The sequence below is a fragment of the Pygocentrus nattereri genome, chromosome 1, assembly GCF_015220715.1.
Source record: "Pygocentrus nattereri isolate fPygNat1 chromosome 1, fPygNat1.pri, whole genome shotgun sequence".
Taxonomy (NCBI): Eukaryota; Metazoa; Chordata; class Actinopteri; order Characiformes; family Serrasalmidae; genus Pygocentrus; species Pygocentrus nattereri.
The window spans coordinates 36,616,225-36,628,424 of NC_051211.1; the positions used below are offsets into that span (position 1 = coordinate 36,616,225).

Here is a 12,200-nt window from a genome sequence, read left to right on the forward strand (position 1 = left end):
CATTCAGAACCAATATAAAATACAAATATACACATATTACCAAAGACATATACTGAATCCTGTATTAATGCTCCATTTTAGGATCATCATAATTGTAATCTTTGACCGGTATGTTGCTAGGCAACCACACCCTACTGTTAACAAACTACAGTACTTGGCGGAAGAATTGTTTGTTGTGATTACTATTCATTATGTATATATGTAAATACTTATAAAATGTTGATGTATTTTATCATGTTGTATTTTCTCAACACTTATAAAGACAGTCGCATGATGCTGTACATTAGTGATTTTACCGCAGAAAAGATTGGTAAACATGATGCTTTGAATCCACAACGGTGTCTCTTATATTGTAGAACTATTTCATGCATCTGTTCTACATTGTTCATGGATAGCCTGCTTATGTACTTTGTTTTTTATGGACATTTTATGCTGATGTTGCAGTATAAGTGTCATCCCTCTGGACTGATTAATAGTAGTGCCAGTTGTGCTGGGACATACCGATATGTGTGTGTGTGTGTGTGTGTGTGTGTGTGTGTGTGTGTGTGTGTGTGTTCATCCTGATTCTGATAAAAACAGGGCTACAGGATCAACAAAATATTTAAGGCTTTGTCCTGTAAAATGCTTTTTTTAAAAAAGCTCCATGTTTCAATTTGAATAAATAAACCAATTAGTAAAAAGTAAAGGAAAAAGAAAGAAACATGACTTCTTTTTGCTTATTGAGGATTAGGGCTAAGTCTAGGATTACAATTAAATAAATCTTATTACTTACAGACACTTATATATAATGCACATAGGTATTTAAATAATACTTAGTTTGGTTCTAGATTTCTACCTGTTGCTCTTTACATTGTGTATAAATTTCATAATGAACAGACCAAAAATGATTTGGCAGAAAGTCTGGTTCCATTGACTTATAATTAAAGTAAAGAAGGTTTTTTCCATCTCCTGTAAAGTTATCATTTTGGAGATATAAGGTTTTGTTCCGACAAAATTATAATTATTTATAAAGACATACATATCCACAGGGTCCCACGTCCTAATACTGTATAAAAACAGACTTGTGTGTGTTTACCCTTGCCACACACACACAGTGATTTCTAGCCACCTGTGCCGTGGCCTGAATTTCAGTGCAATTTATCAAGTTAGCATCCCACCCTGGCAGACCATAGTAATGCACTGAAGCTGTTTCATAAATTTTCTTTGGGCTGTTTGTGACTGTGTTAATGTCAGGTTATGCCGTGTGTATCTGTAGGAGAAATCCCTGCAGGATGGGGAATGAAACAAGAGATTAGAGGGTAATTTCCCCGGCCGGGCTGTTCAGGATGTCTCTGAGCATGTCTGTGAGCGCTGATATGGAACACCGGCCGGTTATTGGCAGAAAGTGTGAGAAAATCTCTCACCATGTTGGCCTGCAAACTGCAGACCAGGAGGAATATTTCACAAGAACTCAGGTAGATGGCCAAAAGTCAAGCCTGTTTAGTAGGAGGAGAGAGTAAATGGCATTTGTGTTGGACCAGCCTCAACTATAGGCTTTGTAGTGCTCTAAATCTTTTAAGTACGTCAAGACATTTATGCTTTTCTACAGGGGAGAGAGCGGGAATTCACCTTTTGTGTTGACCTCACCTGTTTGGTAACGCAGGTCAGTTCGGGAGTGTGGAAGTAGGTGGGGCGAGTAGACATACTTCTGAAATGCTATTGGCTGAGGGGAAGTCTCCTTTGAGCCTGTTGTGATTCAAACATTTGAATCTCTGGAGTGGGATTGGCTGGTTGGTTTGTTCCAGCTGAATGTGGCTCTTGCTGGGATTTACCGTGCCATTTACTTTCCCTAGAACCTTACATCTTCTGAAGTAAATCTAGTTTGGATGGATTGCTTGAGTGATAACTGGACAGGATGATTTAATAACTTTAATAACAACATCTACAGATCGGATAGATTTCTAGCAGAGGTTTAAATCTCTGGCCTTGCCAACCTTACAACCTAACCAAGTCAGTAGCACCGTTTAAAAATACTTGGAAAAAGACACTTTGAACAGTGATACTCTTAGTATACTCTTAAGCACAAAGCTTTAGCATATTTATTTTCAGAAAGTGCCATATATCTATACATTTTTTAAAATGTAAATGATCATTGTGGACCTTTATATTTTGAAAAGTCCAGATATTTTATTTTGGCCCCAAAGTAAGTACATTCTTGTCTAAATATTAATAAAATTGATTATAATCAGTGCAGTTCAAAATTGATGGCAATTGATTCATCGCTGCGTTTTTATACACCCACTATTTCTTATCACTTACCGTCCTGATTAGTGTTGATTCAAAGCTGAGCTGAAAACCAAATGTTCATTTTACACCTTGTTTATCATATTAAAGGAAGACAAATTTTTTTCTGTAGTGTTCCATTAAAATGTAGTGGCTTGTGCTCGCCTCTGAAATGTCTCTTTTTTTTTATTACATTCTTGAGTGCCAGAAAGGGAGTCATTCTCAGAAAGCAAAACTTTTGTAGAATTCATTTTTTCTGTTTAAAGGTTTTTTTTTGTATTTTTAATCCTAATTTTGATTACTACATTGTTTCCACATATTAGTTTTCTTTTATTGATAGTTATTTTTTCACTATTTCATTAAAAAACATAGGTTCTACTGTTGAATCACCTTACTTAAATGTTTAGGGATGTGAACAGAAACATTTTATATGGCTCAAGGAAAAAGAAAAATCTATATATATTAAAGTACATAGTCCAATAACAGTATACAAATTCTGAAAAGAATTCACTGAAAAAAATAGTATTTAACAGATTAAGAGATTTATTTTCAAAACACGTAATGTTATGTAATGGAAATTTGTTCAGTTAAATTAATAAAAATTGCTTCAAATCAAATCCATGAATTAATTCAGGCTAATTTTTAATTATTCAACAAGTGTTTGTATCCAAAAAAGTAAAACATTAAGTCAAATTAATTCAGTCAAATTGGGTCCCAGTATTTGTAAAAATGTTTTACAGTTTTTCTTTCAGTTTTTAGGATTTAGCACGTCATATTAATCAGCCTAATGTCTCTGCATGCCGTTAGCCCGGATGGCTTATTAGTGTGGCACTGTGATACACTAAAGCAAATAAAGAGCAGCGTGAGGCATCGCTGACTCAACAGCATACAGCCTGCTTATCAGCCCTGCTCTCACACACACACACAAACACAAACACACACACACACACACACACACGCGCGCACACACGCACACACGCACGCACACACACACACACACATCCGCTGGTGTTGAAAACAGATAATATCACCATAAAATATTATTGCTTAATAGTTTACTGTATTGGTGCACTTACAGAGTTCATTTATCTTCCTCTGATTAAGATTATCTTGATAATTTGTTGGTGTTACTTTGATTAAATTGCACTGCCTTTATGTATGTGGCTGTGTAAATCATATGAAGGGTGTTTATCATTTTGATTATGACAGTAATATGACATTGTTGTTAAACTTAACTTGGAGACAATCATACTCATTTTTGCCACAGAGAGTTTAATTGAGGCTGTCCAAGGATTAAAATAATGATGATTAATCACATTTTTTTGTATAGTTTTATTAGAGCTGTCCAGCGATTTTAAAGAATTATGATTAACCCCCTAAATCTCAGACTTATTAAACACAAAGACTTATTATTTAGATAATACAGGGATGTCAATGTAATCTAGTAGAGATATTCTTAGGTTATAGAAATCTGTTTGTGATTTCTAATAAATTTCCACATTTCATTAGCAGCATTTATTGAAAGCAACAGTGGCTGCATGTTCCAGTCAATGTTTGCATATATCATATGTACATCCAGTGGTTTGGACTCCTCCATGATTGTAATCACTCTCACCAACTCTTAGATTCAGGTTACAATAGAGGGTCTCGCGAACTGGCGCTTTCCACATTGCTGTTGCTTCTGTTAGTTTGCTGCTTGCTGAATTATTAGTAGGTCACATGTAAGCTCTGTCCAACATAGTCTTGTTTCACTTTAAAAGCCATTAGAAGGCAGATTCAGTGTTTATTGCATGTTCATTGTTGAGCCTGTTTTAAAAACTTAAAAAGACTACTTGTTTAAATTTGATAAATAAAATAATTAAATTACTAATATAATCTACCCTGTCAGCTGTAAATTTTAGTGCAGTAGTGATATGTTGTGTGTTGATGTGTTCGGTTCTTCATGCTATTCTTCGGTTCCATTGAAGTCTTCTCTCTTACCATGGGGTTATCATGTTCATACGTTGGCAGCTCTTACCTCCACAGGCGTTATATGTACATGAGCTATATGAGCCCAGATGATGGCCATGTTCTCCCCAGTCACGCCCTACATGTCACACCAGCGGCATCCCAACCATTGATCTAAATACAGCAGCTGAGGCTGAATATGCTGGAACGTCATGGGAATTCCCCAGACGGTACACTTTTTTATGCTCTTTTCCAGCTGTGAACACACCTGAACCAACCAATCAAATACCAGACTCCTTGTTAAGCTTTTGAAGGCTGAGGTGTGAAATGTCTGGTGGTCCAAAGGACTAGGTCAGATAACAATGACCAAGGAAATACAGTGTGGAAAAAACAAAAAGACCCTTCAATGCAGTGTAGGATTTGACTTGCATCAGTGCATTGAGACCTGAGCCTTTTATGTCTACAATCTAAAACCTTGTTCATCAGTTAATCACAAAAAAAATATTTAATGTGGTAAGAAGTGAATTAACTAGTTTCATTCAACTAAAAATACTTTGAACTGTTTCAAAATATGTAATTGGGTAGAATAAAAAAAGTTTTAGTGCTTGTTACCATGTGGAGAAATTTTTTTTAGGTTGCACTGAGAAATGACTATTTACAGTGTATCATGTAACCAAATGGGTATTTCATTTATTACTTTTACATGAAGTCTCCTGTATTATGATGATGATGATGATTATTATTATTATTATTATTATTATTATTATTATTATTATTATTATTATTATTATTATTATTAGAGTTGACATGCTGCTTCAAGCAATGCACTGCTGCTGAGTAAAGAGTAGGATAGCCGTTTTAGGTGCTGAAGGTGTCAGGCACAGTTAGAAAAGGCAGCGGCCTGTCTATGAGATCTGTCTGTCAGCTGTCAGAGGAGTAAAGTTGAGCTGTGCTTTCAGCAGCAGAAATAGGCTGCCTACCGTTTTTTTAAGCCCACTGCTAACAGATATTGTCATTGGTGTTCATGCAGTTTTGCGTTCTGAAGCAGCACTCGGCCTCTGCAGCTTTCACTTTTTATGTTTTGAACTAACTGTTAAACTAACTGAACCGAACCAATACATCTACATATATCCATCTACTCAGGCTGCAGCCCGTTCATGCTGAAGTTATCTTGAAAAGAGGCACAACATAGAGCAGCCAATCAGAACAGAGCCCATATTCATCGATTTTAAAGGCAGTAGCTACACCAGGACTTTCATTTTAAATGGGCACAATTCACGAGTGGGCTGAATCTTGATTTTCACTCCTGTGGATGGGGGCCGTAAGAAAAATGTCTCACTTTATTTGGATAGTCCATTATAGTCTCCTGTAGATTATCTACAGATGTTCAAATAGTTAACAATCAGTTGAAGCTCAGTTGATGCTGAACATGGGTGGGGTAAGGGTTAGAATTTAGACCAGGGTTAGGGGTAGGACTAGGGTGAGGGCTGGGTTGAGGTTAAGGTTAGGGTTAGGATTAAGATTTTAGAGTTAAATAAAATTGTCACTTTAGTAGGTAGATTTAGTCTAATGTAAAATAATAATAAAAAAATATCTACAAAGCATCTAAAATGGGCAATCCAAATAAAATGTTCCCAAAAACAAAATAGAACCATGACCAAGGCCTTTGCTAAGTGCCATTCAGACACTTCAGTATGAAAAACCTGCATAGGAGACACCAGACAGCCACTCAGAACATAAAAAAACTCATTAGAAAATATGAACTCGTATCTCTTTCTTTGCACACAGAAGGTAACTGACTAACATTAATGTATTATGCTGGTGATCTCTAGCATTTATGACTACAGTATTAACAAACTGATGAATGATTGTGCTCTGAGTTGGATAATTATTTGTAGTTGTTGTATTTATCAAAAGAATAATGGTGAGCTCAGCTACTTTTGTTCTTAAAATGAGCCACTTCATATTCTTCCAATCCTTAAATCCATGTAACAGTCCTCCCAACATTTATCTTAAAATGCTGGCAGTACCACTGCTAATGCTGGACTTGATCAACTCATGCTTATCCTTCTCAGCGCTGAAAGTGTGTTGGTGGCTCAGGAGGACGTGACGCTTAGAAAAGGCTTCACAGTTACGGTTATTGGTTAAAATGGTATTATGGTCGAAGTTAAAAGTGGAATTTTGAGTATGCCACATTTACAGAGGAGAATTTTTTATTTTATCAGTAAGACTTTAATGCTGAACATATATTATGAATGGTCATTTTGGGTGGGCCAGTGAGAAGAGTGGGCCTAGGCCAGCAGGGCTCAGTTATAGAGCTGCAAATGCTTACACAGGCACAGGAACATGAGCAGCCTGTTTAATTCCAAGTGATTAAAATAGGTTGAAAAATGATTATGTAGAAATGAATTAGGATTGGTTCTGGTACAGAAATACAAGTTCTGGGGAAAAATGTAGTACACAAAAGAATACATGCACTTTAAGGGCATAGTGAGTGTGAGACTGTCAGTTAAGTGTTTTTGGAAAGTGTGTGTGTGTGTGTGCGCAAGTTAAGGAAGTTTGTTTATTCTGATTACTGATAGTTGGTGTTACTTTGATTAAAGTGCATTAAGGACATATTGGAGGTGAGGTGGTAGTGAGGTGAGTGTTTTTGGATTGTGTGTGTGTGTGTGTGTGTGTGGTATATCAGCTGTCTAATCTGCAGCAGCATGTGGAATAACAGTGCTGTAGCTGTACACAGTGGCAGGTGGGAAGCGGTGACTGACTGTAACTGACACTGTGTCTGACTCTCTCTCTCTCTCTCTCTCTCTCTCTCTCTCTCTCTCTCTCTCTCTCTCTCTCTCTCTCTCTCTCTCTCTCTCACCCCTGTTTTACCTCTCACCTCTAGTGAGATCCGTCCACTCTTCTCCTCTCAGCACCTCACACTCACACCTGCTGCCGTTCTTCACTTAGAAAAGGAGAATGGTGCTGTGTTTGGACCCCACACAGCCATTGAAAAGGCTAAACCAAATACTGTTAAAGAGGCACACAGAGATATAGAGGCATTTGATAGTGATCTAATGAGTCATTATTTGCTGATTAGCCAAACTGCCCACACACAAGGTCTCTGTCAACAGTGCAGAAACAATAGCCTTTGACTAGAGTGACCCTCTATTGTGTCTTCATCACTTTCATGAAATAATGCCCTGAAAACAAAGAATAACTTTCTTGGATTTCAGAAATATTTTAGTATATTTTGCATATGCTGACTCTGAATAACTGTTTAACTATAATTCTGATTTAGTTCAAAGTTTTCTGTTATAAAAAAATCAAATAAAGCCCCAAAGGATCCAAATGAGATTACAAAAACAGGTGATTACAATTTTTGGGGGGATTTTGGGAATCGTTTCCTTGGAATTGCCAATAATTTTTGGATTTTTTGATACATTTTTTTGGAATTTGGGAAAATGTCCTTTGTTGGGATTGGTTGGGGCCTTTTTGTAGGCACTGAAAAAGGATTTGAAGGACACATGAGATCTCAAAGTGATGACCTGCATGAAGAACAATTTTCTTTGACTGTAGCATTATGCTCTTGGAGTTTAAAATATATTTTTATTCAGGACCATTTTTTGGGAATTAAGTTTGGAATTTGGCATGATTTTCTTGGAATTTGAAATATCTTGTGTAGGCACTGAAATAATCTCAAAATGATAATGCTGTTTGAAATAATTTAAGAAGGTCTTTTTTTGTATTTGTGATAACCGTTTTTTGAGTCTTATATTCAGGAACACAGTAACTCGCTCTCAATAAAAGGGCACACCAGGCTGGACTGAGCAGGAATTCTTTTACTGGCAGTGACAGCTTTCCCTCCACCCCTCCTCCTCCTCCTCCCTGTGCTTTATGACTGTGAGATATGTCAGTGCTACGTAACACTGAAACCTAACTCCTCTGTGTTTAAGAGGTTTTTAAAAGCTGCATTGTTTTGCCGGGGTATTAATTAGGTACTCCACCTGTTCCACAGTTGTTCCCTTGCCAGTGCTGAACAGCTTTTCAATCAGGTCAATGATAAAAGGCCTTCAGTTAAGCGTGAGTAATATCTACAGCTTCTCAGCAGGCCTGTGAGTTAAACGGTCTGCTGTGAAATGTTAGATTCATTCAGTTAGAAGAGGATAGTTTGAAGTAGGATCAGAAGTAGATCTTCTGGCTAACGCACCTGGCTAATGCAGTTTCACTGTGTGATGTTGCATTAAAAAAACACAGTCAGGCTGCTAAGCCTCTGCTGAGCAGGAATTTTGGCAGAGCCTAAAAACAACATCTAGCATGGTGTTCCAGGCCTTGTTGTGGGGTGTTAACCTGGAAAGTAGCATGAAGATGTACTTCGATACAAGAACATACAAGCTTTGGATGTTAACAGAGCAATTACTGGAACAAGGTGGTGTAGCAGAGGTGCTCTGTATAGGGGTGGGGCCCTTGGTACACATTTCAATCTATCTAATAGTAGAATAGACCTCAGTTTCTGGATGTTCCCCCTAATTTTAGTAGTGGTATGTTTCAATCTTATTATCATGATTGTAGGCTTTATGCAGGCCCTTCAACAGCACAACTGTTCCATTACTATCCTGCTACTGTTATGTCTAGACCGTATCATTTGTGTTATGAGGCAGGAGGAATGTTGTTTCAGAGGTCATTCTGAGGTCATTTTTATTCTCACCGCTGCTTTTAGATGTAATTAAAGTAGTTTGGCAAAAAATGTACTTGATCAGTCAAGACATGTTTGTTGTCAAGAGTTTCTGTCTGTATATTTGCACTGGAGCTTTGAGGCTAATGTATGTATATGTGTATGTAATTTTGAGGCTAATGCATCAATCTGACCCCCAGGTCATCATTTTATTGCCTCACTTTGTTTTGAGTAATCGCAAACGGACTTGCTTATGTGGTTTCTGACTCTATATGACTGTTGGTTAACAAAAGGGCACTGCATAACTAAAACAGGAGTAGCAGCCGTTACCAAGCTTTAGTTCATTTTTATAAACAACAGTTAGAGGTACAATGTTATAAGCGACATAAAGCCTATATAAGCACCATATAAACCATGAGCCTGAGCAAGTTTTAGGAAAATGTCCCTGTCAAAACATGCAGTCATCCAAGTGGTTTAACATGATTGGTAATTTTTATAATTTCTATCTGCAGACGGCCTCCACCGCGTGACTGCACTCTGCACACTCCGCGTCACCATCATCACAGATGACATGCTGACCAACAGCATCACGGTGCGGCTGGAGAACATGTCCCAGGAGCGCTTCCTCTCTCCGCTGCTGGGTTTGTTCACTGAGGGCGTGGCGGCTGTGCTGTCCACCAGCCGCGAGGCAGTCTTCGTCTTCAATGTGCAGAATGACAGTGATGTGGGTGGCTCCATCCTCAATGTCACCTTTTCAGCCCTGCTGCCTGGCGGTGCCCCTGGACGCTTCTTCCCCTCCGAAGAACTGCAGGAACAGATCTACCTGAACCGGACCTTGCTGAGGCACATCTCCAGCCAGAGTGTGCTGCCCTTCGATGACAACATCTGCCTGCGTGAGCCCTGTGAGAATTACATGAAGTGTGTGTCCGTGCTGAAGTTCGACAGCTCTCCACCATTCATCGCCTCGGACACCGTCCTCTTCAGGCCCATCCACCCCATCAATGGACTGCGCTGCCGCTGCCCTGCCGGCTTCACCGGAGACTACTGCGAGACAGAGATTGACCTGTGCTACTCAGGACCGTGCCGCAACAATGGCCGCTGCAGGAGCCGGGAAGGTGGATACACCTGCGAGTGTCTGGAGGACTTTACTGGTGAGTCTGTGGCTACATTTTTGATACAGGCATTTGCAGTGCTTTTCCATCGCCACAGTCGTTGGTGTCATCAGCCTTAGAACAGAAGTGTATACTGTGCAGAGATGGCAGATGGTGCAGTGAGTGGCTAACCTTAACTTACAAATAAACCCAAGACATCCTTAACACTAACCCTAAAAATGAATGAAGTGAAAATAGTAAGTCTTGATGTATCCACCTCCTTCAACAAGCTACAAGGCTAAAAATAGCACAGGTTAAACTTTATTAATAATTTTATTGCTGACCAGCTTGCAAAATGGATGGTATTGCTTTGTGCGGAGTCTCTAGAATAGAATTGCAAACATCAAATATTTTTTGATGAATCAACTAGTTCGTCTTTTAACTATAATCAGATTCCTCTCCCTTTGCCATGTTCATCATTCTAAGCTTCATCTGTGCATCACCTGATTTCGTCTTTGACACTTCAGCGAAATAGTAAGATCCCTGTCGCCCCCTACACTTCCTGTTGAGCATTACAGTCTGCCAGAATAACCACACATTATAGAACACGGCTTCCCAGAAAGTTACGGTTACCCCAACCACCTCACACAAGCACAAAACAATACAATATATAACATTCACTTCTTCTTTTCCTTTTAAATTTGTATTAGTATTTTGATTACAAAATAGTGTAATGTTTTAAAAGCACAATTTGAAACTTCCTCATTTGTATATTATTTTGTCTTTTTGACCCACCACAAACATTACACAACAGAAAGTTTGGGCACCCTGCTATAGAGCATTAGGCCACATAGCACTTTAAAAAAAAAAAAAAAAAAAATAATAATAAAAATAAAACTGCACATAATCTGTTGTTTTTTGGTAAAACTTCACAGTAACAACATTTGCATAAAGCGTTCTTGTACAGTGCATAAATACTTCATTACAATTACTTAATTTGAAACATTCATTACATGCGTTCATTAATGAGTCGCGAGCATATGATGGATTAAAAACACACTGTTGTGCTTTATGATATGTTCATGAATAAATAAAAGAATTACTTTGGGAATAAACACCCTATGACATTAAAACATGGCTAGACTGTTCAAGAGAAGGCCAAATTACATTCATTGTTGCTCATAGTGTTTAAAATGATGACCTGAAATATTAATATATATTTATGAAACTCATTTGCATGTTCATAGAATGTATAGGAATGCGAAATTTACACAAATTTGTTTTTGTGTCAAACACAAAACAATGGATCCAATTTGGACATTCTTTGTAAACCATGTCTGTGGTGTTGTGTTTCTTTCATGAAAAGAATAATTGTGTATTTTAATATATCATGATCATATTATGAAGTATATGCTAAACATCTCAGTGAATAATGAATGTATTTAATGAGTGTTTCAAAATGATTATATTACTGTAATTGAGTGTTACTGTACTGTTCATGAATGTGTCATGGATACTAGCTACTGTAAAGCAATACTATTTTTTTTAAAGATTGACTCGTTGAGTAATCATTGCAGCCCTGCTTTGACGTATTGCTCTGTGGAGGCTCTGCCTGGGCTATCAAAGCGTGGTGACCTCTTTTCCGACACAGGATGAGGTCTGAAAGGGGAGGAGTAGGAGGAATGCTGCCTCAAAGTAGCTCTGGGCTTGTCAGTCTGGGCAAGCAGTTATCTCTAGCTCTGGTCCTAATCCAGAAAGGGTTTGCTGATCAGTTATTTAGTTGGATCTGATATATTATACAGGACCAGGATTGGGAGCTGATGGTCTGATGGGTCTGTTCGAAGGAATTCTGCCCCAGATTTGGTTACTAGACAGGAAGTACTGGTCATCAGTATAGATATCTACAAACTCATGGGTAGCAATCTTCAAGAAAAGGCCCAAGTTTAATAAAGTTTGTCACGAGATTTGTTGATTCTTCTGTCTTCCCTCAAGTTCCTTATTCATATACTTTAATGACTCGGCTCCCTCATTTATTCACAGAGGTGAATAAAGCATCTGTTATGAGTATCTGATACAAGGGTCAGTGACTTTCCTCCCCCGTCCACCTTCTCCTCGCTTCCTTATCGAGGACAATTACCATCTAATCATCTCCTCCTCCTCACTCTAATCGCACCCTGTGCTTTGAAGGTCAACTCATGATAGTCTGTGGTCATTATAGCACCGATGACAGCCGGGACACTCGA

At 38.2% G+C, this 12,200-nt stretch overlaps 1 protein-coding gene across 4 annotated transcripts in view; it reads left to right on the plus strand.

Annotated features, from left to right (window-relative positions):
• The window catches only part of celsr1a (cadherin EGF LAG seven-pass G-type receptor 1a), a 118,316-nt gene that overhangs the window by 40,365 nt on the left and 65,751 nt on the right, over positions 1-12,200 (plus strand). For all 4 annotated transcript variants that reach the window (XM_017697017.2, XM_017697016.2, XM_037537301.1 and 1 more), the window contains exon 2: positions 9,379-10,017. In XM_017697017.2, the coding sequence (XP_017552506.1) occupies positions 9,379-10,017 (639 nt within the window). The remainder of the gene's footprint in view (positions 1-9,378; positions 10,018-12,200) is intronic.